Source organism: Trichoplusia ni, chromosome 9 (genome assembly GCF_003590095.1).
Source record: "Trichoplusia ni isolate ovarian cell line Hi5 chromosome 9, tn1, whole genome shotgun sequence".
In the NCBI taxonomy this organism is placed as follows: domain Eukaryota; kingdom Metazoa; phylum Arthropoda; class Insecta; order Lepidoptera; family Noctuidae; genus Trichoplusia; species Trichoplusia ni.
The window spans coordinates 10,974,345-11,002,207 of NC_039486.1; the positions used below are offsets into that span (position 1 = coordinate 10,974,345).

At 34.7% G+C, this 27,863-nt stretch overlaps 1 protein-coding gene across 2 annotated transcripts in view; it reads right to left on the bottom strand.

Annotated features, from left to right (window-relative positions):
- LOC113497664 (phosphatidylinositol 3,4,5-trisphosphate 3-phosphatase and dual-specificity protein phosphatase PTEN) overlaps positions 1-26,485 on the bottom strand; it is a 44,107-nt gene extending 17,622 nt beyond the window's left edge. The window contains exons 1-2 of one of the 2 annotated variants that reach the window (XR_003400912.1): positions 25,395-26,485; positions 7,979-8,151 (exon numbers count right to left, since the gene is read on the bottom strand). Coding sequence is in view for 1 of the 2 variants with exons in the window: in XM_026877330.1 (XP_026733131.1) it covers positions 7,979-8,151; positions 25,395-25,635 (414 nt within the window). In the remaining variant the exon portion in view is untranslated. The remainder of the gene's footprint in view (positions 1-7,978; positions 8,152-25,394) is intronic. The other variant, XM_026877330.1, reaches the window with a different exon arrangement.
- Positions 26,486-27,863: the final 1,378 nt, after the last annotated feature.

Sequence of the window (27,863 nt, forward strand, 5' to 3'; positions counted from 1 at the left end):
GTCTGCATGGTTTATGCGTCAAACCGCGAATAATCGTGACGCGATCGAGATCATTAGTGTGCCTATATGTATGTATACTGAACTAAAATTAACTTCACGGATCATGTCATGTTCATTGATTATTATTTTCCTTCCACCCAATTGTCAATGTGTCAGAAACTTGTGACGTAGGTTAAAATGTATTTAGAATTTTAGACAGAAGCAAGAATGCCAAGTAATCTACATTCGTGTGTGTTCTTCGTAGATTTGTAATTATATGTAGGTATAAACGAATAGATACAAATAAATATACTTAAAGCCAAGTAAAAGTAGAACAAACATCCCGCTAATGATAAAATAAGTACATCTAAAATACAATTGTTATGACGAAAGGAAGGAATCTTCTTGTCATGAAGAAAACATGCATAACATGTGTTCGAAAGTAAAGTACCGAACAAAACATTGACATGCTCTCATAACTAAACCACAATGACTTCATTAAAACCTCCGTCCACCTAGCAACAACATAGAATCCAAATAAAAAAAATCAAATAACACAATCTGATAAAAGTAGAATAGATTTTATGATACGTTAAATAAACATTTCTATTTCCTTGAAAACTGAACGTTTTTATTGGAAACTGCGCGATCCATTCTGTGATACGCGTTATCAGTGAACAACTGATAGCGAGTGTAGGCAGGGCGGCGGTGGCGACATCTAGTCTGGCACGACGACACATGAGCGCGTCAAAGAACAACCGATAGACACCTCATAGTTATTCTGCCTACACGAACGTTTATCTAATTCTGATTGACACAATCACTACGCGCGACGATAATGATCGCATCGTCCAAATATAGAAAGTAATATACTAATGGAATGTTTCGTTTGAGGTGTCACAAATTTTATTAGATGTTTATTTTGTGGCGAGTGATAATTTTCCTGATGTTCGCCCCTAATGTGTCGCTAGGCACGTGTCAAGTGGAATGAATTATGATCTTCTAAAATTATTACTATGTTCCAAACTATATACTTAGTTCACACTTAATGGCTAACCTTAAGCAGTTTGTATACGCTACTAATGAGCTTCGCAAACTGAGATGTCCTGTAATAATAGGTTTGACATTTTGCGAGCGCATGAAGTTTCATAATTATTGACGTCTAGGGCTAGACGTGCAAACACTATTCTTGATGGGCCCGCCAACTAACTTCTCAAGAATAATTATTATACATTTAAGGTTTCCACGTCAATAACTAAGAAATTTCATGAGCTCTGAAAATGTCAAAGACGCCATTGTTGGATGGCCCTAATTATGAACCATAAATCAAGATTATACAGTTGGCTCCCTTTCAGGCATATAAGCAAACAGTTTTACCCATGTAAGCCACCATGTTTTCCAACAAACAAGCCATGGATTATAGCTTGTAGCTAGCGTACATCCTTACGGCTTTTCGTCGGTTTCAATTACATACATGTGGTGTTACCAATACTGTTAAGATTTGTTATTAAGATACGGTAATACAAGTCGAATCGTCGAATAGTTTGGTTGGGCAATACAGTAGAAATCACAAGATCAAATTATACTGCTTCGTGTTTTTACGCTAGTTTTTGTACGAACGAGGAGAAGTTTGCGGTATCAGCGATGGTAGTAAATCCTGGGTTAAAAGTCACGACATTGCATGGAACGGCGTTGCTCAACCTTTTTCTTTCTTGGGCCGCATATACTTGACTTTTAATGTCATTATGCGGGTCGCAGATAACCTTTTTGTGGAAATACTGGAGTTCTGTATTTTCGAAATGTTACGAACTTTCAATATATTTCCATTGCGTCAATATTTATGTAATAAATGTTCTAGAATCTATTGAAAAAACCTAAACAAAGAGATAGCCAAATATGTTTGAATATGTGTGTGGTCTTATCACCGAGAAAACACTTATTTCTTAATCTAATGTTTTGAGCATATCTTAATATAGCCGCGAGTATAAACGAATTAATTGTAGTATCTCTCACAATCAGTAACGTTTTCAATAAGTGAGGCACAGTAATCAGATCGTGTACGGGGGTACAAGTTATTCGTTATCTTACACCACCGGGCGGGGTCGTCGCCCCTCATTAGTGTTGTATTTCAGATTAATTACGGTCTCAATTAAAATAATGCTTTTAATCATTACGAGGAGAATTTCCTTATAAACTTGGCTGGTATTGCAATGGCAATGTAGTCGCTATTTACGATTAACTATTTATTATGTAGAGAAGTTGTGAATAGCTACTAAGCTCGGTATTTATCGACTCTAATTGCAGGTCCAGCGTCATAGCTCGCTAGGTTCTGACGTTAAACGCTCTTCATTTGATTAGTTATGAGATTAAGGATTTACTGATAGTACAATGTAGCATTTGGACATTACAGGTATAAATGACTTACACGAGTGTGTGTAGGCAACAAAAGCCGTGAAACTTCGAATATAATATAAAGGAGTGTTATCGTTATATCGCAGTAGATAGCTGCAACGAACGATATGAAGGAGTTCATAATCACCACGCTCGATAAGCAATCAGTGTGCAGCTGAACTAAGTGCTAGTGGGCGAAGTAGCATCAGTTACGATAATCGCTAAGACGCTTTGCTTTCTTACTCACATTTAAATATAAAAAAATCTAGGTAATCATTCCAATTATGGGAAAATCATTGACTTTAAAATCGAAATTGCTGGAGTTAATAGGATAGCTGAAACGGTGTTCGTATAGCCTATTTAGGTGGGTGACCCATTTATCGTCTCCCGTGGCATTAATAGTTTCGTAATAGAAGTCCACAACATAAATTACCTAAAACTCGACGCAAGCTACACGGGAATGACGCGTCTTGCCATTTAACACGTCTATGAGTGGCACACATTGTTCTATAATAAATAACGCATTGAACTTAGCAGCACGTTAACACCGTCTGTGACATTTTTAGACCGTATGTTACTGGCAATGTGTGGGATTAGGTAATCTATATAATATCTAATTAGTAAATAGTATTTAAATCTTTCTAACGCTGTTTAAACAGTAATTAACATTAACAGCAAGGGCCAAAGTGAAAAGGACCAACGGGAAAGGGATTAATCAAAGGTTAATAGGTCATTGAAAGGTAGCAAGGATGTTAAGATTAGGAAGGGGATGTATAATGGTGGAAGTGATGACAGAAGAGTTAAAGCTGTTGGCCCGAAAGATATAGATCAGATGACTTAATATTAAATTAACAAGTGGTCTACGCACGGAAAATTTGTCAATGTTAATATAGGCATCATTTATATTTGTTGCTTATTTATTTATTTGAGCACAGAAATCGAAAAATATTTTTGAAGATAATGTGCTCTACCAAAACTAAATTGTTCAAGGCACTTAATAACAATAAAAAAAAGTGTAGATTCGGAAGTTATTATTTTTATTTTCTATGTTAAATGACCTCAAAAATACCAAGAAGTATGATTTATATTATAGAATCTAAAATTTGAGCGCATCCGATATTAACACGACGTGGAGTAAATTCTTTAGGGAATGTGAAGAATTCCAAAATTAAAACACATTCGCGGCAACATCCACGAAATGCGTCTTGGTGTGTGTGACGTCACCGTGACCCGTATAGCTGCCAAATCCCCTGTGCATAAGGAACCCTAGCATTTGTAACGCGAAATTGAGGACGTTGATAAAATGTACGAATAAAATCAACTTTATGGATTTCGTTTATTGTTTTAATCTTTGTTTAAATGTTTTGTATCTTGTGTAGTGCTCGTAAACAAGCAGCGTAATACAAATGAAAAATAAAACAAAGAAAACAATTTTAATCCAGTTTTAAAGAGAGATTTTAAAGTCTTTTACGGAGCAACATCTATCCAGATGAGAAAAAAAATACAAGAGATTTGTAATATGTTGTTACTTTATATAGGTCGTTTGATATTTGCAAACCAATCTAGCGACTAAACTGCTTGTTTATGCTGATAAATTGCTTGTCATCTTTAGGTACACAATGTATCTATCCCCTGTCAAACTAGGATCCAAAGTGGGATAGAGGCGACTCTATTGTGTAACATCTCAGCATTACAAAACATGTTAATATTACCGAGACAAACTGACAGACAAAGCGAAATGATAAAACGACTTTTCATGCGGAATGCGTAGGTATCATAAATGTTTAGTCCTAAAGCAACATTTGCGTGGGATAGCCACATAGTTCATACAAATCCCATACATCAAGCGAGTTACACTCTGACAAATGCACACAGAGGTACTGGCTACAAAGTAAGTGCGATTATAATAATAATATCTAATAATAGTACTGTGGAACACTAAACAATACCAACTGGTAGTAGTTTAGTACCGATTGACGACAAACTAGCCTTTAGAACCGGCTAAGAGTTATGCACAGGTGTTTCTGGAGGTCACTGTATCGAGAATCTTAGCAGTCAGCTGTGGTACCTTATAGTTATGACTGTTTCTAATTGTTTCTTGATGATTTCTATTTATCGGCGATATATAATATGACTTTTGGTATTCATTTTCTCAAAACTTCGTATTTTGGAGATCGTAGAGCAATCTTTACGCAGCATTTTCTTTTTTTTTTCAAAACGTAAATGCATCGACATCGAGGCGAATGCAGTATAGAGCTAACTAATAAAGATGTTTTTGAACTGTATTTGCAATATTGTTCATGTCGATACCGAGAATAAATTGAACGGGCGTCGTATATGGCAAAGACAACTACATCTTGTGGTCTCGACAGCAAAACGAAAGATGCAAAGTTATTTCTTAGAGAAAATAATACGGCGTGTTTATTTTGGTACCCTCGTGGCACTCCCACATTAGAAATTGGCAGAACAAATCTACAACGAGTCACTCATTACCGATTACCATAAAAATGGCAATCTAGTTGTTGGTATTTTGTATGAAATTTATTGCTTTTCTTGTACTCGTAAATAATTTATCTTGGTACGTAAAATAAATCATTTGTGCATACCTCGCCAGAAGAAAGTTGTTACTACCGAATTCATCATCGACTGCATACCATACAGATGTAAGTGTGTATGTGCGTACATGTATAGCGTGTTCTGCTAACTAAAACTAGAGAGAACAATTTCATGCAGATAACAAGGCATTCAAATAGTCTGCTTCGTATGTTGCGGTGTCTGTGGTGTGAGAAAACATAGTAACAGCCGGCCAGTGGCCACGGGACATGCGTACATCTGCGCCGAGATGCAGCCCTTATGTTGCTACTAACACAAACACTAGAACTATTATATAAGGCTACTTATCATTTCATGATTGTATTTACAGTGTAAATATGTATGTATTGATGTTTTTTTGTCTTAATATTGTAAAATAACTAAAAAGAGGTACTAAAATTATGCTTTATGGAATTGAAACTTGATAGATTTGGTATGATAAAAATTTTACCTTACAGAATTTTTCAGCAAGTAGGTAGGTATAACAGTTAACTTAGATATAATTCTTTAGCAAGTTACATGAACATTGAAGGAAAACCACATGTATTAAAACAGCTGATACAAGTGTTAAACAAATTTAATTATGTGACAAAACATGTTAATAAATGTTGTGTTTTCCGATTGTATGGACAGCGGATTATGTACGATAATTTTTTTTGAGGAAATTGCGGCTTTATTGTGTACTAGTTTTAAGGGTGAAACGGCGTGCTCATTGAGGAGTGGATGATGTGCGAATCGTGTAAGATCACACGTACACAAAGTGTGAGTCAGAGGCGTGACTTAGAACACGCCACCTATTAATAATCACATTTGTTGTCACAGCTTGCAGAAGATAACGCGACGACCAACAATTATGTAAGAGTTAACCCCTCACTGGTGACATTGGCTATGTTAAAACTTGGAATGTTTGCACTGCGCGAGTACAACGGCCGAAAAGCAAACGTTAGGACGTTATCTTGACAGCGTTCAAGTTAATGCACCATGCACATTTTATGAGAAACATCGGAAGTTATTTACCGTATTGTACGTTAAATATTTTGTTATATTTACTAGCAGTTATATCAAATAGCCTCCACATATTTATTCTAATGTCAAATAATGAAAGTTTTACGATCCTGTCACAGTGGTAACAAAATGGTTCAAAACCGTATAATTCCGACAATCATAGAGCGCTTTATTTTATGTTTAAACAAGTGTAGGTTGCAAGTATTCATGTTTATCAATATATACACAATTAAAATGAGCTGTTTGATGTAGAGCTTTTAAAAATACCGAAGAATTAAATTAACTGTAACCATTTTCATCATCTATAGTGAAGAAAGTGGTTTTATTTAAATATCATTTGAGACGAGTCAGTATAATAAGTATCCTATATAAAAAATCGAGGTACCTAATATTAAAATTCTTTTTGTCAACCGCAATAATGCAAACGGACTAAAATCTCGTGGTCTTTTGATCCGCGGTGCGTTTGACCATTGTGTATTAAATTGGAAGGGTTAACATGGAGGGAACTGTTACTATGGGGTTTGGGCCAACGGTTAACATACGATGGGGCATTATGCAATACTGCATTTTATTTGTTTGATGTTTTAAGTTTAACCTTGGACGTTAAAAGGGCGGTATTCAACGAGTATTTTCTAAAAGCTTTAAAAGAGGGTGAGGTGCAGTCGTTTTGTAAAACTTGTTTGGATAAAAAAACTCTTTTACAACATTCAATCCGAAACATTGGAAATCAGCACTAACGCGACCAATTCACTCCATGGCGTATTAGATCGGGTTAAACTTGCTTCGAATTTGAAGTCATGATAAATCAGAGTTAAAAAGCAATAAACAAGCAAAACTAATAGCAAGGTGTTTGAGACCGCCAGCTCAACGTTCGTACTACATTTAACTATCGCCACTCATGGAGGCTATTTCAACGCACAATATAATAATATCTAGGTTATCAGCGACGCCATTGTAACGTTATTCACAATATATAAAATATTAATATTATGGGATTTAAATATACTGAAACGTAAAATTTCAGGAAAACGATGTGTAAACTACTTATTTTTTTACATACATTCTGATGATGCAAAAGCTAATAACAGAATTAGCACTTATAGTATGTTACTTTGGACTTAGTTAAACTTTAATTATTATGTAGTAGAAAAACAAAATATTGTGTTGTAGAAGAGTAAATCTTAAAACTTTTATCTAATTTATATTGAAACACACACCCATATATTTGATAAACCTGTCAACACATTTCCCTTTTCCATAGAAACTCTGAATGTCTATATATCACCCATTAATTCTAAGAACGTGGCAATTCACGTGTAAAAAGATGGCATCATTAACGAATTTCAAAGGCCGTTTCCACTAAAAGATCAATTAAAATTGCGAGAACCGATTAATACCTGCGACCGCACTTATGATTTGTACAATATTTCAACGTTTTAATTAAAACTTTAGCAGAATTCGAAATACAAGCCTTTTACTCGCAAAGGCAAACCAAAGAGATGATGGATATCCGGCCAGCATTGTATTACATGTAATAACAGTTTAATAATTTATTTAATAATACAAATAGATGACGTCAAGTTACGTAAAACACGCAACACAGTCGTGTATCGCAAAATTAACCCGAAACCACGTCACAGCGTATTACTTGTAAAACGGTTTAAACTGCCGCCCTAAGACTGACGTCATTGTAAGAAGGTACTCCAATTACCGAATCCTGTGTACAAATAATTCCATCAAACAATGGGAACAGGCTTGGCATGGAATGGTGTTCCAATGACAAATTATGTTTAGACTCCTCAAGTCACCGAGGCCCGAGGGGATAAATCCTCAGCTTATCTTGTAAGGTGTCACAGAGCGACTTCAAAGTGTGTGATTTGTCAGGAGCGAAAGTACTTTTTATCAATAAGAGTTAAAGCGGATAAACCAGTAAAAATGGTTTTAAATATAAAGAGTCAAAACCATACATTTACTTTGACAATAGGTGTATTATAAAAAAAATTGTACTCACCCTTTCGTGGAATTTGCTTGAATCGTATGACCGCTCTGAGCAGAGATTATATATTTTATAATGGTCCTTGTGCTTCTTCTCTAGAAACCTGTACACCTCGTCTATGTGATTCCTGTATACTCCTTCTAACTTCTCGGCGGGGAAGCCCATTGCTATCAGCCTGTCTGTGATATCTGTACAATGCTGGGTTAAGGAACTTAAAAGACAACAACATGGAAATGGAAATACAGTCAATTATCTCACTTTATCAGAACCTACTTTTCAGACGAGATCTCTAGTTGAAGCACGAACTTCAACATATTTGCCCTTTAAATGAATGCAAATATCATTTGTCTCGGCATCGTAATCACCAAGCAAAACACTAAGAATCTATAATACAAAATGACATAAGCTCTTTAATACACAATTTTCTATTCTATGGTAAGTATAAGAAAATACCAAACAATAGCGTCTACCTAATTCGGTCATACACAATAGAATCGTAAATATTAAAATATTTTAAACATAAGATCGATGTTGTGTGCGGTTTAACAATAGTCTGTACGGTAAATACAAAGTAAAATCGCAATAATAATAGATCAGTAGATATAATGTATACTTAGTGATATTGTATTCGTCACCCTGTCTGAAAGGAAACAAAGAAAGTTAAGGTAGCATCGGTAAATATGGCACAATGCACGCAAAAACCGATAACATGAGTACGTATGTCATCATCGAACTTTCATTGTAATCTTTGAGACGTATTTTATGTACGAATGACAGTTTAGTTTAAAATGCGTAATCTTTGGTGCTTACGCTTTTTAAACCTGTTTTAACCATAACATTTAAAAAGTGATGCATAAAATAAACAAGATAGATTTTAAGTTACACGTCAAGACACATTTTACTTAAAAGACCTCAAGCGTTAGATGTTTATATACGTCGGTCGGTTAATCCTAGGACGGCCGATGCAAATAGGGGCCCGTGCCATTGACCTATTTAAAGGAATGGTTCCTTTGTTCTGCCGTTTTGAGCCAGTATATCAGTAAGTATGCAGTTAGCTATGAACTGAACCAACCGGTATACGTCAACCATTCTTCTTCGGGACAGGGGAAAAGCTGTTTATTTATTTTTTAATCAAATGCTCACTCCATTTCCGGACGGAAAAGCGATTGGGATTTACATTTTGGACACATTTCGTTGAAACATTTTGCTTTGCTTTGTTTTCATCGAGCATTGCGATCGTGCACATCTACGTCCGCCTGCAGTCAGTTCGGTGTATCGAGCACTAACTAGTGGGCTAGTACCGTCTCTTTTATATACTTGTACCTGTTAATAAGGACTTGGTGTTTCTACTTATAGAAAATCTTCTTATACTAACAAAGAAACGAGGTTCGCCACCTCAAAATCCGCTTTCCCGTCACGCGTTCGCCGTATCAGATCAGTATTCTTTCTCTATCCACGTATGTCATGTATATGCTCTAACAGTAATGCAACAGTCATTGCACTCAGCTTAACATGGACGTGTATAAAATATTTAGCATGTCAGTTATTTGCGTACATATTTAACAATGGCAGAACAAGGTTACAATATACAATGCATATGATTACTGTGCAAAGTACATAAATCTATAATTAGGTAATATGAATGTGTTAAAGTCGGAATTTGTATGCGCATACGACGGTTTAAACTAAAATTGTTACCTAAATAACATGAGAAAATATTTTTGGAGACTTTATTTTGTAGGTCGTATAAATTAACATCGCATATTTCATTGAATATTATGGTGTAGGAAACTTCTTTTTATGTGAAGTGATATTTAAAATATCTCACTAGCAAGCCATACAAAACTAAATTGTTCAAAATCATTAAGGGTCATTCTTATCGGATACGAAACAGGGTTATACAAAAACAATCAGTTCGTAATGTTGGCATAAGAAGCGTAATCAATACGCGATTGCCAAAAACTGCAAATGCAAACGTTTTCCTTCTTGTTGTTTTCAGAATTTTCCCTTTGTTTATGACTACCCACTTCGAGCGAACCTAGCAGTTTCGTCGGATTTTCTGTATGTAACGCGAAGATAAATTTCTGCTGCAACAATGCAGAACTGGAATTGGTTGTTTATTATTCTTTCGTACGTTGTGATAGTAATAAAAGTAATGTATGATTATCGACGATCGAAATTAAATTAATGGAGCTTGTTGGGCACACAGCTGACAAAGCTTTGTAATGTTTTGGATGCAAGATTCTAGTTTTGGAGCGAAAAATAATATTCTTCGGCATATAATAAATCCGTATTTTAAAAAGAAAATATTATACATATTCATTACTCACGCGGTACTGACGTTTTTAAACACGTATCAAAATATTTGGAAAACCCTGGTAATTTTTTGCAAAGTTACCAAAAACTTGTAATGTATTGTTATACTAATAGTAGACGTGGGAATAATGTCATATTCGCAACAAACGCATAGGTAATCAGTATGGCGTCGTAAGTACAAAGAAGGATACGCAGCTATTCTGACACAGTCCCATAGACGCCATTTACGAAATCGTATAGGTATATACCTACCTACGACACTCGTAGAAGCTGACCTATTTCTCCCGGAATACCATTCTTGCGTCTTAAAAGGCGCTACATCACAATAGCTATTTGACAAAGATCTTGCCAGTCCAGACATTATAAAGTTAGAATGAGCTGGAGTTTTCTTCAAAGTTTCCTTAACTTATATTTGGCTTTTTGCTAACGTTATGGTTGACAGTAAATAGACTTGAGACTTTGAGTATCGTATGTTACGTCACAGTGCTAGTCGAATTTATTCGGCGATCGCCGGCCGCGCTAGGCTAACGGTATCGTTACCATGGCAACCGCTGCCGAGGGCCAACGTACTATGTTAATACAATAACATACTTATACGTGCTGATCGTTCTCCAGAGACTCTTAGGCCAGCATCTGTGTAAATGCATAACACAATGTTAGCTGTGTTTCTTCCGACTCAATTTGATTAAATCAAATACGTTAAACTTTATCCTATGATTAATAGGTTCAATATAAAATAATTAATTTTATCCTACACAAATTAGTAATTAATTCTGTTTTCAACGTTGTTTGGTAACTCATCTCGTTTATCTATCACTGTGTATCCCTAAACAAATAGTGGAACACCATTAGTTACTCACGGCTCTATATTCGAGTGTGTGTACAATACATCACAAATTCAATAACCATTAGCGACAATTTTAACGACGCAATGAATTGACTACGACAGTAAGCGCCCAGTTGAAACGTCAGCGTATGACGTCACGTTACGACCGGAAAATAGAAAGGTTTCTGATATCAAAGCGGTCAAAGCCTCCGATGATTTATCATGTGCAATATGTAGTAATGGCAACCGCAAAATACATAGACTATGAAGAGATGTCAGTATTAGTAGTAGAGTTTTGCAGATGATTTACGTTGCAGTTTGAGGTACATAAATATGAAACCAGCCTTTATTAAAGAGCTCGATAAGATTAAAAACGATTAACTTATTTATAGAAAGTGAGAATTGCTATGTAACTAATTGTAGCCTTAACAGCAGCAAAACTTATAATATAGAACCGATTTTAATGAAATTGGTATGCAGAACGTTGTTTAAATTGAGTGTTGGATTTTTAATTTTAATAAATGAATTCTATTAATTTTAATTACAATATAATATTATTTTTTTATAATAAGACAGGTTAATTAAGAAATAATTTCCATGTTAGGTAGGTATTACGATTTGCATAATACAAATATTACATAATTTTATTTAATATTGGATTACATAAAAATAAACGTTACCAACTGAATGCAAAAATAAATAACACTAAATGCTAACATCTATCTAAAATGGGACGGCCATTTTTCTTTTTGGTGTGAGAGTAACATAATCATTTTAAAGTTATTTTTTAATATTACACACCGAATATCATGTGATTTTATAAGGTTAAATACTGTCATTAATTTACTAATCTGAGTACTCAAACAAATCGGGAACACAAAGGCATACCAAAATATAAAATCACTGCCGTTTGTTTAGATAAGATCAACGCAGACGTGCAAAAACATGCTTCCAGTGTAAACAATCCATTTACAGATCTTTTAACTGCAGCCAAACAAAAAAAAATAAGAAGAAAATGCGAATATCGTGACTGAAGGCAAAGGTCATATAAAGCTGGTGCATGCTAATTACAAAGTATGACTATATTAATACAGAGCAAATGAAACAAGGACAGTGTGTCCTATGCTCAATGTAGACTCAAATACACCGCAATGCAAGATTTAAGAGAACGTGTTGAATTAATTCTTGTTTCGTCAGAACTTCATTTAAAATTTTAATCGCAAAATTTTTCGATCATCTGAAAAATACGTAAAAAACATCCAGTTCCTTAATCCGAATGCGCTAAATTAAACCAAAATGAACATAAAACTCTTCTCAAAAATTAAAACTTCTATGAATATTATTGAAATTAAGATAGCAAGCCGACGCGGCAAGTGGTTTCAACTTTCGACCTCGGGAACGTTCAAATGAGATCTGAGCCTCGACTGGACGATGAAGACTCCTCGAAGATACATCGACGTAAATGGATATCTGAGGAATAACTCAGAAACGGAAATAAGTAATACGAAGTCGCATGGATATAGAAAATGAGGAATATTACTCAATTTCAGTTGACGAGTGCCTTTTGGGGTCACCACTTCACCGTACTTGAAGATATTTTGGAAATTAGCAATCTTGCTGTCGGAATTTCAAAGGTTTCTAAGTTTTTTTCAAGGATTAGTCAAATTAATCAAGAGATACATACAACGACGTAGCCTCAAAAACAAGTCGGTTAGATTTTAACATCAAGGTCTTTTGTTGTTGAAAATCACAAGCGGGCTTTCGCTGAAACACGAACGGCTCCTCGGATTTTTATTAAATGCTAAATTAAAATATGTAATACCGTTTCAGGGAAGTTATATAAAGCTTGAAGGGCCGACACTCGTCACTTGCCAGCATTGTTTACACCCATACTGTCCGGAGTCATTCACGAGGTTTCTTCAAAAATAATGTATAAAATGTAATCGAAATGGTTGTTTCCTAATCTACATCCAAAAAGGAGTGATATTTATGAACCTAATAAAGTTACGTTAAGTAATGAAATGTCGGCTGTAATAACTTAAAACTAGATAACCCTAACTTGACAGTAAATCATTGTACGTGTAAACAAGCCTTTAGTGGCCGTTGAAAAACGACGAGACACCGCTAAAAACACGTAATATCAGATTACAACACTAAGATAACACTAGGTGTAATAGTGAACGACGGTGTTAACTTATAAGCGCGCCGCGATTGCCACACAACACTTGTTACGCGCTTCAAATATTAAGTCCACTTAAGATTTTTCACGGCTACTGTTTTAGTGCGTGCTGTGTGACTATGCAACTATTCACAGGACAAATTTACTAGACCTTGGGTCTAGCTTGACTCGACTACTTTAGTACTGCCATGGCATAACATTGCAGAACAATGACATGATTATTGATATTACAAGTCGATTTTAATTAAAATATATCAAATTTTGCTATGAAGGAAATGAAATGAAGGACAAAGAACAGCATTATTTGCTTGTAAATAAAAAGCAGTATTATGCCAGGAATCTCGAGGTTTATTGCAAAGCATAGTTATGTATTGTTCATATGCACACGAAAATACTTGTTTTATAGCAGTTAAGTATCCTAAAGACATAAATTATCTGGTAATGATTGTGGGCCAAATCTAAATTTGATTGCACCAAAATAATAACCGTCTAGCTAAAGAATATGCTGGCTTATATACTAAGCCGCTAACAAAGGGGTAATCATATATCTGTACAAAACTGACATTCAGTTATTGTTGTTTTCAGATTTTGCTTCAAACGTAATTTTGAGGGTGTGGCTATTAGCCACGGCACGTCATCGCAGTATCAAGGACGGAGTGCCGCTACCGCGCTCGCCCGTATCTTCCGCTCTGGCTTTCCAACTGCCTTTGAACAACTACATAGTATACAGCGACTTCACACTACTATTATAATGAACAAAGATGTGAAAGAAAAATAAAGGTGTTTAAAAAACCTGTCCGGCATTTTACAATTTTTATTCTTCCAGACGTTTAGAAGTAATGCAATTTTGAACCAAAAAGCGCAAATGATTTATTTGATAGCAAATTACGCAGGTGGACATGCCAAAGGCGGAGTAAAGGATGTAATTATAATTTTTGTTACTAAACTTACCTGGCCTTAAGTGGAAATGATGCTATGCACGTCAAATAAATAAAACAGAAACAGCCAACAGTTGAATAAATTGCTGTAATAATATACACTGATAGCAATAATTGCATACATTGTTACAGTCACTGAAGATGGTGGTCATTATGAAAAAAAAGGAATATTCAAAATATAAAAAAAACAAACACGTCGAGTGAAAACGAACGAAGCGATATGGTCGAGGAATAAAAAAAACGAGAATCATTTACGTAATTGCTTGTTGCTATGGCAGTGTACGGCACGAATGAGTTCATACATTTGATCTAACGCAGCGTACTGCGAACATTCGTATAGAATACGTGCATAACGTGTGCACACATACTCAAGTTTTACAATAAATTCACCTTTTCGAATGAGCTTCTACTATTGAACCGGCTTAGGGAGCAATAACCTAAAGAAATCCAATTACACAAAGGAGCTCAACGCTGACACATGTGAAAAAAGATTATCAACCATTTGCAGACTGAATTATACATGCAAGTTACCATAGCGTGCATATGAATCACCCCAGGTGACCTACATATGGACACTTTAATAAGTGTTAAATAATGCGATTGAAGACGTTCGGTGGCTTGTCAAATGCGGATATTTCGATCGATTGTTTCACCGCAACGTAATTAACTAGAATACTGATTCGATTACATTCAACAAAATCGTTTTATGTTTATTTGTTATCGAATTACCTTATATATTATAAGTGCTCTAAATTCAATAATACAGTAAAGGTACGTAGCTTGAACGAAAAGGCATTCACGCGTAACATTAAAAAACAACAGATTATTTTGTCAGATAAACAAATTTTATCCTGAAACTAAAACAAAATTTGACTTTAAAACAGGTCTCATAAAATGCGAGTAATATTTTTTTACTAACTGATATCTTTAACCGTCTCATGATATTTGGTAGCAATATCCTAATCAATCTTCTCTTTAACCAAAAAGATCCAACTTTGCTGACTTAATTACATAGATCAGCTGTACGTACCGAATAAACGAAAACTGATGAACCCACTTTAAAGTCATAGCAACTCAATCTGCCTAGCAGGAAAACGCAACCCAAAAGTAAAGATGATACTTTAATTAAGTCATTATAATGACACCGGGGTGTCGTTTTATTATAATTATGATAACTTAATTGAGGGAAGACTCACCAGTAAAATGTTAATGAGGGTTTCTGTGTTTGAAATGCTAAATTAGTTTGTTCGTAAAAAAAGTACTATCCTTATAACAAGTCATAAAAATACATAATTTTATAGGTTGAACTGAGTTATCTGATGCTGACGAATCAACATTCAGAAACTGAGGCTGCCAGATAGTTGAAGGCATGTATCGTAATAAAGAATTAATGAATGCTAACAATTGGTTATGATTTCTGTAAAGCAAAATTTAATTGATCACGCAAAGTAATTAGCGTATAGGTTAAGGCGTTCAAATTCTGACATATTCTTGGAATCGATATACGAGTAACTATGACCAACTATTCACCTCTTTGAACAAAGATTCTATAGATCTTAGCATCCAGTTCTAAACTACAGCAACTTTGTGTAGCGAATTGGCATTGAATTAAATTAGAGAGAAGATTCCCCAACAACTAAATCCGAAAATCAAAGAGAACTAGTTAGTTCAATATTCTCGTAACCTTCCGGTCGATTTCATCAACAATGTAATCCATTATGGAACCCGGTGAGTTTATCCAATATTCGACAACCAAACAAGATTACCTATCCTTTACAACTTCTGTCATTTATTCTTGGCTTTTTTTGTGTCGCTAAGCGAGTTTTTTTATGCACGCATCGAGACATCTTTGCAATATAAGTAGGTGGTAAATCTATCGGTGTCTTGTTGCTAGGTTGCAAATCTGCATATAGAATTGTTCGGTTAGATTTAGTGTAGCACGATGAATTTTAATGATTTAGGCTGATTTAACCTTTGACTCGCAATCACCTCGATTCTTGACATCAATTACGTAAATTAGTACACGATCCTTTTGAGTAGATAATCTCGTTAAGGCTATTATCGTCAGAAAATGTGCTCGTTATACACGTTATTATTTATCATTAGAGTTTCTATGAGCGTATCTACGTATATGACATTATAGGAAAACGTAGCAATATTGCCACGCGTACATCCCTATTTACGGCATTGTTTCAGTATACCTACCACAAAAAGATAAATAGCCTCAGAAAAAGGAATTAAACTAAAATTCTGTAGCGATATTGAGTTAATTTATTTGACAAGTAATTAAATTCGTTAACTTTCTGATAAGATTTATAGTTATTTCTTATACATATATTGTTTCGTAAGACAGGTGTGATGTAAATGCCTTGTATTTTTAAGTTTAACACGCATAGTCTTGTAGGCTAACGATAATCAAAATTTATGGGTATTTAGCGAACCTTTTCAAATAAGATAAGGTTCACGTACAGAGAAGTGCCTAAAAATCTTGTAATTTATATCCAACGTTACCTTAGAGCAATATTTGGAGGCCATGGGAACTCTATGCGTGACGACGTTATCTATTCACATATATGCAGATGTTCTATTTAAACTACTAGGTACTAATGGCCCATCTAAGTAGATACAATTTGCAAAAATACGAATAGTGCTACAATTAATATATGATTGAAAGAGGATCAGCCTAATAAGTAGTAAAATACGTTATTTATTGCAAACAATTCAAGTCACGAATGTGGTAGAGGTTACTGACTGACGACTGAGAACAGTGTATTAAAGCTTCACAGAATGGTTTCAATGTTATTTTCGAAGTTAGAAAACTTTACTCAAACTATTTGGTATTATAAATTATCGAGAACAGGGAAAAGTAAAAATCTCCTGAGCACCAAAAATACAAAGATAAAATTTAGGAGAAAAAGTTAAATTATAAACAATCTTGTGGTCAAGAGTTAGTTTGGATCACTGTAATTTGATTTAATAATGTTCCCTTGATAAAAGAGAAAATACATATCTATTATTATGCATTAAAATGCAAGGACACTCGAAAAAAATATAATCATCCCTAATGAACTATCACAACACAAATCGATCCTGATTCGACAGTGAATTATGAATCTTTACGCATATAAATCCGATTTCAATTAGTAGTTAACTTTTACAGAAAACCCGACATGGGAAAGAAAACTTAAGACGTGCTTAGATAAAAGCACGAAAAAATAACTAAATAATTGGCACGCAATCTCCACGGACAATCAACTTCATCTAATTTTGTTTCAAAATCACGTTCTTTCAAAAAAATAAAGCATACTCCGGTCCACAGCCTAAAAGTTAATTAAATACCCGGCAAGTCACCATTTCATGCACGAAATAGGGTTCTCAATCTGTATTTTGTTTGAATACAAGAAAATATTAAAACTTCAAAACTGCTTGGGGCCAACGAAAATTACTTATTAAAACGTTTTCATTTTACTTTATTGTTAAAGTACCTATAGTGTAACTATTCAGATCTGAAGTTCTACGCAACAATACTAGAGCAAACTTCAGAGAGGTAGACTTTTAAAACACGTTTGAAAAGAGATTGTGACAGGCTGACTGACATGCAAAGAATGTTTCTGCTGTTCGTCTTCAAAGAATTACAAAAAATAATTGTTTCACTAAGGAACTCTAAAAAGCGGACGAGCGCCCAGTTATGTAAATGAAGCATTGTTGCTATGCACGTTAAACTCGTAATATAATTTCACTGCCACATCTTTTAACTGACGACCTTGAGTTTCACAAGTTAAACAATGTATTCTATGGAAACGTACCGGAAGAATTGCATTTTTTACTCTGCCTGTGAGAAAAAACGAATAAATTAACCTTGCTATATAGAGCTTCTTGAGCTTTTGTTAGTACAAAACGTTTTTACATTTCGAGGCTCACAGTGTATAATTTCAAATGAAGAATGTATTTTTTTGTTCTTTAATATAGTAGCTAAGTAGAAAATACCAATTATGGCAACAGTTTTAAGGGCCCTAAATTTCAATCCAATTCATTCCTAATCTCTTCTCGAGGGAGTCGTAAAACGCAACTTTTTCTTTCGTGACCACGAATCGACTCGATCGACGCGAAGAGTTTCAATTCTTTTAAGAATATTGACACTCGAGACTTTGATTTCCTGATAACATATTTATTATAGCGGTCAGGAATTTGGTTGGTTTGTTTCATATGCTAAACATGGATAAAATTGGCTTCATTATAAATTACTTATTTAGAGTATCCCTTCCACTCTCAGTTCGATAACGAAGTTGTTTTTATTCGTGCATCTTTTGTAGACCACGTTTTACATGTGTAGGTTATAAAGAACAGTTATAATTAGTTGTATGGGCCTATTCACCAAACTGGACTCAATTGCTAGCGCCGTGCCTAAACGAGAATTATATTTTAAAACTAAAAGCTGAATACGGAAAACATACGAGGCTATTTTTGGATTATACATGGTTCTTTTGCTTTGGTATTGTAATAAACCAAAGTTTTGTGCAAATGGTTTGTAAAAATGAATATTATATTCGTGCGTTCGCTTGTAACCTAAATTCATTTAATACATACTGTTTGTTACATTTTGATAGACTTAACATTCATTGGATATAAGTTATAGAAAATAAATAAAATCTACGAAAACAAAGACGTTCTCGTTTATGGCCTCAGCGACGAATCTTGTCAGCGTCTGCAGAACTATTTCACTTTATTGAGTATCCGAAAACAGTTTTGTAATGAGTGGCCATCAGAGATAACAGTAATAAGATTTTATTTTTAAGCACTTGACCATTTACAAATTATACGACCCACTTGGCAATGCACTCTTTATTGCACTTTACATTTAATTGTTTTATAAAGACATCGTTTAAATTGGTCTGAGCCTGCCTTAAAATTATATGAACAAAGAAATGAGCTGCAGTTTTCCACAAAGTAATGGCAAGATCATGTTTGGACTTACTCGATTCAAGAATTACCGAATATTGGAATTGGTTTCATCAGTAAACATTTGATGTACAGACAGACACATCATTATGGGTTTATTAATGTTAACGTTTTTAGATCTTGAGTGCGAATGATAGCGAATGTATGTTTATGCCTCGCGTACGTCGACCAAATGTATTAACTTTGAATATCATACAGTATAGCTGGCCAATTTTAGTGCATCAAATCACGTGCAATATTGTTTTTACGACGTGCTATTACTTATAATGTCAAGTACGAAACGCTGTTGAAACAATCGAGCGGTTAAAAACCTTTTTTTTTATTGTTAACAACCATTGTTAATAATGCAGACCTTTGTTGTATGCCAACGCTTCGGGATTAGGTAGTTACATTGATTTTTTACAATTGCATATTATAAGTCAACGACCCCGGCAGACGTACGGCACAGACTTTTTTGTAATTTTAATATCTGTCTCGGTGACCATAAATATCTTTGTATAATTATGAAAGCTGAATATTTTAATTTGCATCATTATTCATGACGCTGAATACGACTTTGTCGTCTCCTTATTCGATTATCTTAAGACATTTTTATTCGAGTTTTTAATAATTAATTAAGCGAACCAAGCTTGTTAAGCTAAGCGCTCTTTATCATGAAAAATAATGTTAGAATTTATATTGAATAAATGTCAGTTTAAATTTACTCGTTAGATAAAGTTCGTGCGATATTCTACAGTAGCAGATGGGGAAAATGAATTGAGTAAATAAATGTTCGTCCTAATGACACGTTAAGAAACAATTGCATACAATGTAACGTAACGTCGCAAGAAACCGACGTACGTCGTCACATGCAGATATCTGTGAACGTAATTGGTAATTATGAAGGCAAGTAGCTACATGCAAAGCACAATTGATAATAAATCAATAGAGGTGTTTATACAGAAGTAAGCACGGATCGTGTTATCGCAATCTATAAGTAGACTTATCGCTAACATTATAAGAGCTTTTTTATATCGCGCTATTTATTAATGTGCATGCTATAACAACGGAGGTAAACTATTTGCGTTTAACAATTATTTCATTATTGTTAGAACTATTTACAAATAATTAACTCTTTTTATTACACACAACCACGTAATGCTTTTCTATAAATTGATATGAAAACGATTAGGCATCTTGATTCTCATAGATTTACGCTACACATAATAGTTACGCTTTAATTATATTACGTGAATAGAATCTTCTAATCCGCTTAATATAGCATAGCATCACGCTACGGTTGTAGAACTACCCGAATTTTAATAAAGTCCTAGCAGAAAGCGAAAATACGATCAATGCAACACGTGTTATTCTGTTCTAAAAACTTATTAACAAAATCAGTCATAACTGTTATACTCTATACACTTGTTTCATATGTAATATAGCTAAATTAGCGAGTGGCTACTTATTTAGTGTTTTGTTGTAATTTATTTTTAATTGTAGATAATTATGTGTTCAGCCTTGGTTTCACTACTATACATTTAGGAGTCCTTTCTGCCATTTGTAAGGTAGTTACCAAACGGGACAATATTATTAAATTATTTTGGCATCTTTATACTATATTAATGCAAAACAATGTGCAAATGAGTCATGTACATAATGAATTGAAAAAAAAAACATCTCTACAATCATGCATAATTTTATTTACAAATCAGTAAAATCTTTAATAAAAAAAGATATGCCAAAAACTAAATAGCAATGTAAACTATTGTCAAATTTCCCACTCGACGCATAAGCATTTCACGCAGAACCCACATTATTATGAGCATAGATGCTTGTCAAGTTTTTTTTATAAAGCTCAGCTCACAAGGTAACTTCTAAATTAAGAACGGTTTAATGATACCTTTTGGAATCAATTGAGTATTATGCCGTTGCCAAGCGAAGTGGTGGCCGAAGGTCATTTATGAACTCGCTATAACTCTGCGGTTCGAGATTTCTTATTAAATATTATGGCTCTTTCTCTTCAAAGTATTAGCGTGCATACATTAAAGATGATTTGTGTTATAAAGTATGATATACGCGTATATTTATATTAAGAGAGATTTTGGTCTTAAGTAAAGCTGGTAGCTTAGTGTGTCGCGGATATAATACCTCAAAATTAATTTATGTGGTATTAATTTAGTCAAGTTTTATTGGACGGAGGTAGAGTTTAAAATCAAGTATGTTTTTTACTGTTTGAGCAATGATTAAAAAACGCGACTTCTTGTTTAAAAAAGGTATTTAAATTGTAGTATTTATCAAGCAGGAAATGCCTTCAATTTCTACATGTAAGTTACGATACGATCATCCTCTTTCTATGATAAAGTTGAAGACTAAACATTACATTTTATATCAAAGAAAGTTTATTGCTATCGTGAATGAATATCCAGTGTCAGTGCCAAGTCCGGTGGCGAACAAATATTAAGGAAGAGGAGGAAATGTACACGAGATTATGGCGCCTGGATAGACAGACATCAAGCGTTTTACATTGGCAGACGCTAACGGATACCTATGACGATGTAATAATATCTTAGTGTGTGTACACAGAGAAACATATTAAAATTATGAATTCAGTAATTCACTATGTTCTGAACTTATAAACATTGTAATTCTCGATATATCAACGCGTCACTTTGCGACTTTTATAATGGATGCACAACATTAGTTAAGAAGCAGGATGAAATAACGATATGCTGCACATGCAGTTGGATTGTTCTGCGTCTATGATATGACGTACATAGATGGATCATAGAAAAAAAAAAACAACTGTAGACAGGAGCCGATGAATTAAACAATACATTTCCTCCTTGCTCTGCAAAATCTTTAAAATGATTTCAGTTTGATTACTTATCATTTCCATGGCTTACAACTTGCGAATTTACAATGCTGAGACGAAAACAACTCTTTCAAACTTCTCCAATTTGAAATAAAGCGAAGGAAACTTTATGAAGTATGAATGCGTAAAATATATATTAAAGATTCACAAAACATGATTTATAGCTGTTACCCTATAAAATATAGTCTTCTGTGTTTTAATAATGCAGTCTAATGGTTTTAGTTGAATGTGCTTTGAACAAAGGATTGTAGAACATTACGATCGCCTATTTAAATAGAATGCATTTAAAAGTGTGAAAAAGCTTAATCTGGAAACAATTAAGAATCACCTTTTTTAAGGATTTACATGAAACTGACATAAGCTTTCGAATAATAATTATTATTAGGGCGAAATTCTGATGACTTTAAACGACGCCGAGGGTATGTGCTACGCGAAGACATATCGGACTGGCGATATCAAAACACGACGACGGTCGCGGCTTTTCGCCTGTTTTGCACGGAGTCGACTCTAGCTCTTTCAACGTCCGACGTACCATTGCATTGGTATAACACCTAATCATCCGGATTTATAAGATAACCTACAATAAAAGTGCTTATAAACAACGCGAATCTTCGGATATCAGTCGATGAATTCATAAGAAATAATGATAGAAAGCATCATGAATTTCTAAGAAAACACATTTCATAAAGTAATTATTCCTTCTGACAAAAGCAAGACAATCCTGCAGCTTATTTGCAAAATGGCATATTATATACAACAATAAGTAGCTTTTAAGGCACTAGAAGAAGCTTTAAGGCACTCAATAACGAATAGAGCTACCAAATACAGAGCTCATTATTTAGGTAAACTTTAAATTAAACTGTAATCTTGTATAAAATATGCAGAATATCTTATTCTAAATACTAGACATAAAACTTGTAATTTTATAAATTATTTAAATGTATGTTTATAATTTATTAATTTATTTTATTATATTATGTCTTTGCATTTTTATTCTCAATATAATAAATCATTGTTTTATTAACTCTACACCAGTCATAATTTTAATGACATTAGAAATTTTCTTATGTATTTTTAAATTAGTGGGTGATTTATCTGTAGTGTTGTATTCATGGTTGAGGTAAATGCCAGTTATTTGTACTATAGGCATAATATTTAAGAGTTGTAATATTCAAAACAGATATATTTTATATATACTTCCCTAAGCATCTATGGTGTGTGTGGTAACAGCGTTACTGCATGACAAGTCCCTATCATGAAATAAGTCTTTTGCAAACAACTGTCTTGAAGACATTCTAGTTAAATTAAAAGATTTATTATAAACATTGCTGATGCTTGTAAACACATACTCTGGTAATTAGAACCTATCATTTTCTAAGCACTCTATTCAGGATCAGCAAGGAATGAAACATGAAAACAATTTCACTGAAATAACAGCCTGTGTACCATAAACATAACAATGCGTTTAGCATAATTCACAAATTAGAATATTTAAGATATTCATTCACTTTTATTGAATAAAATACATAACAATAAATTCAGCCCTAATCACTTTTTAGCATTACAAATTAATAAAAGCAGGCAATGTGTATTGGCATAATAAAAAATGCAATCACACTGATAGGAAGGCTGATATGTAACCCATTTTAGCTACATAAGTGGGTGAACGACCTCACTGAACATTGATATTAGCAGAAGTTATATGAAAACTAATTTATTACGCTTGATTAAAGCTGAAGTAAGGTTAATGCAATGTTGTGCTAGCTGTCTAGGCAATTCATGGTTCACAGGTTTTCTTTTCAGTTTATCGGCAGATGTATTGTAATTTTAGTGGAATTGTTGATTAAATAATGAGATCATGCAATAATTAATTGAAAACATACAATTTCATTGCAATTAAGATTACTCAATACTATTGGCATTTATAGTAAAATTAAACAAGCATCAGAACTACTTCATTAACTTGTTACATTAAGTATTGCTCACTATTCATATTCTATACGATTGAAGTACTATCTTAAAAAATGCTCTAATGTCAATCATAGATTGTTGCTATTGATGGTTTTATATTTTGATACAAACTTACAAAAAGTACAAGGTTAGTATGTAAATCTTAACCTAACCTACATTTAGCCTAAATAAAGTTGTGTGGATCAATAAGACTGAAAAAGATGAGTAAGGAATATGACAAGGAGAATCTAGTGTAAATAGGTAAACAGAACCGCTGACCAACACATTGCCGTTCAATGTTATTACACAGTTAGCAACCAAATACCTACTTTTGATATATCTATGCAATTACCAACGTGAACAATATAAATTAATGATGATGATTTTATAATAATACACCTATCTGATAACTATTATACGACATGATAAAAGACTACCCCTAATCAAATCTTGATTATGTATGTTATATCATTTGTGTACTGCACCTGAGCTCCGATTAACTCTATTCTAGATACAAAACCATTTAATGGCAGCAAAAAATGCACTTCACTATTATTTTTTGTACTAAGTGTACAAATACAACTTTATTTACATAAAAGTGTTAATAGTTAGTCACTTTTTTTAACAGCTATACAGCCGGCCAGGCAAAGTGTTAAAACAAAAACTTCATCAAGCAACAGTTAATTAAATTTTCATCTAAAATATTATCATATGATCACCCTATTTTATAATTCCTCACACTTGACACTACTCCACAATGATAATAAGATAGTTTCTATGTACACAGACATAATAGGCATGTACTATAAGCCTATATATACAAAGTTATAGGTTATATATCTTGTTGCCATGCCAGATTTCATTGCTCTCTAGCTAGGTAATTGTTGTGTTGCAAATGAAAATGTACTTTTGCTTACATGTATTATACTATTTGAAATATATATCAGGTATTTTAGGTTAATTTCATTTCTAGTTTATGAATAAAACGAGCGTTTAGTGCGTACGTTTATACAAGGGACCTTGTAACCCTAATGGGACCTGTCAGATGACATTTTTGGACATTCGTGGTACTTAATTTTGCTGTAAATAGGTTTACAATAATGTTATCAAAGAGTATGGCCTATAAATCAAGAGCCATGTTCAGCTCACTTCTATGAATGTAGTTTATAGGTTATGAATTGAGTGCCCTTGACAAAACTAAAAGGATGGTCAAGCTAGGTTATCACGCTAATTCCAAGGTGATTTTACGAGAATAAACGATACCGTAGTAGGTACATGTGTAATAAAATCTCAAGGCCGGGAGCACGGGTTTGATCACATAAAGGACTCACCGACACACAACATCGATCTCGAGCCGCGAGAGTGGATCGCGGCGCACGGCAACAACACTAACGCACATAAAAGGATACAGGCTAAGTCCAGGTTGAATCCGTCCTTGGTGTAGCGCTTCCGGCGCCTGCTAACAATGCCCTTGAGAGGGTTTGTCATCTTGATGTTAGACATGGAGTTGGCCATGGCTGTCAGTCGGTTCACGCGCCGCGGCAGCAGCTCTGCCGCCGCAGTGCCCTTAGCGGGCCCGCCCGCTCCCGGCACCGACCGCTTCTCTGGTGCCTTTCGCTCGCGGCGCCGGCAGCTCACGCAAATACCCATAAAATAACCTCCGCCGCGCAGAACGTGCCCCGCTCATCGGGCCGGCGGCGGAGCGCGAGCGGCCTGACACCGGAGGCCGCGACCGGCGCTCAGCTCGCGCCCGCCATGCCTCGCGCTGCACGCGCCGAGCCTCGCTGCCTTGCCTCCAGCCGAGCCGAGGCTGCGACCAGCACCGAGCACTTCCACACCGCACCGCCAGACCGAAAGCACCGAACAATGAATACACTATAGCATAGCTCCACGCCCGGCACCGAACGCGTTCAAATCTCGCTTCACGAGCGATGAAAAAATTATCTCGCGCGAATGGCGTCCATCCTGCGTTTGCACTAGTACACGGCCGAAGAGAAACAGTTGCACAAGAAAGAAAGATGGTTATGATGGCCGAAAGTGTACTACGTGTCTCTTTTACACTAGCGTAGTACGCGCTTGTTAGAGAAAGATAAAACACAACCTTAATTTCTAGTGGTGGCTAGCTAGCTCTCTTTGTTCATTTATGTTATTGATAAGCTCGCAAGGTGGCGCTATGAGCGCGCATGTATTACCGCCAGATTTCAAATATAAACATCTTATCATGCACATTAAATAATATACTGAGTGAAATAATTATAGAAAACACTTATATATCCTACATAATATCAACATTTCTAAATAATGATTAATACATAATGCAATTATATTTTTTTCGTAACCAAACATACTAAACTCATCGAGTTGCTGGTACTGCCATCTACGCCATAGATGGCAGTGTTTTGCATAGAGTAGAATCATAGAGCGAGCGCTAATTTTCAAAGTTTTATTCCCAAGTTGGCCAAGATTGATACGGGTTACTTTTCAATATTTTTTATGAGTTGCATTGCAAATTTTAAATAATTTGTTTACTACACTTTCACAATATTAATGCAAATTTGGGTCAAAACAAAAATTTTCAGGTTATCCAAAAAAACGTCATCTTTTTAAGCGACTTCATTAAAATATGTAATTACTTACCTATTCGTAACCCTGCAATAATAATAAATCATGGTGTAATAAAAGCACAGTCACTGTCCTTGCATGCATCTGTGATTTGAAGGAAAACACGTACTTAAGCAGACAACGCAGACGACAAGGTATTCAGTAGAAAAAAGCTGTATTTCTAAGAACGTGATATTGAATGCAACACGAGGTATAATAAATTATTGTGGCTAGTGTTACTAATTTACATAAGTATTTATTCAATGTGCAGCTATGCAAATAATATAAGACACTCCTCGCCTACTTAACTATGTACTTATTTTGTGATTTCATGTCCAGGTTTCAAGTTTTTGCGACAGTACACTAATGATGCACTAATCATTAAGCTAATATCATATGGCCCACTTTGCTAATTGTTATATTACTTAAATAAAATAACCGATATTAGATTTTTTTGTTGTGCTCCAAATAAAGTTAGTTGCCAGAATAATATTTGATGTCTAATCTAATTAGAGGCCACATTATAAAATATTGTACGTTATCTTCAAAACGCATCACGGCTCAGTGGTTTTAAGTATCTCCCTTTCGATAGGCAGATGCAAGGATAAAATGTTTTGCTAATTGGGTGTCCAGCTTCCGTTAACACGCATGTTTATTTATAGAATTATTTTTTATCTCTGTCAGTGTTTAGGTGTTGGGAATCTTACGACACGATATACTTTTGAGGCAGGTAACTCCAAGACGCCACGTAACCAATGTTAGTTTAGGATGAGTTCTAAGAAGTCGAACACGAGTCGAGGAATCCTGGTACTATTGTTGTGCCAAGTTACATCAAAGGGATAACTATTCACTAGTCAAGACTGAAAGAATTGACGGATTACCTAATTTTAAATATTTATTGTTACGTTATCCACACCCACATAATAATATCAGTACGAATTTACAGTATCTATTATGGTGGCATAGATAATTGGTTGCGAGTAGACAGCTTGTTGCCACCCGGCCTGCGCACACGCAGCGCACGATGTTTGACGATACTTGTAGGGCTGGCACACGTCCGCGGACTCATTGTCATACAAATGGTGGAGCCTGATAACTTTTTGACAGCTATAATAAACACCTGGTGAATTATAATGATACCGGCGTCTATTTACAATTTTGAGTTATTGTGGTTTCGGCGCCCGTGACAGTTTTTAAAATGACGGATTAAAGAGTAGGGAAGTGATAGCTAACGATTTTGTTTCAGAATAACTTAAAGCATGAGAGTAACTTTGTCA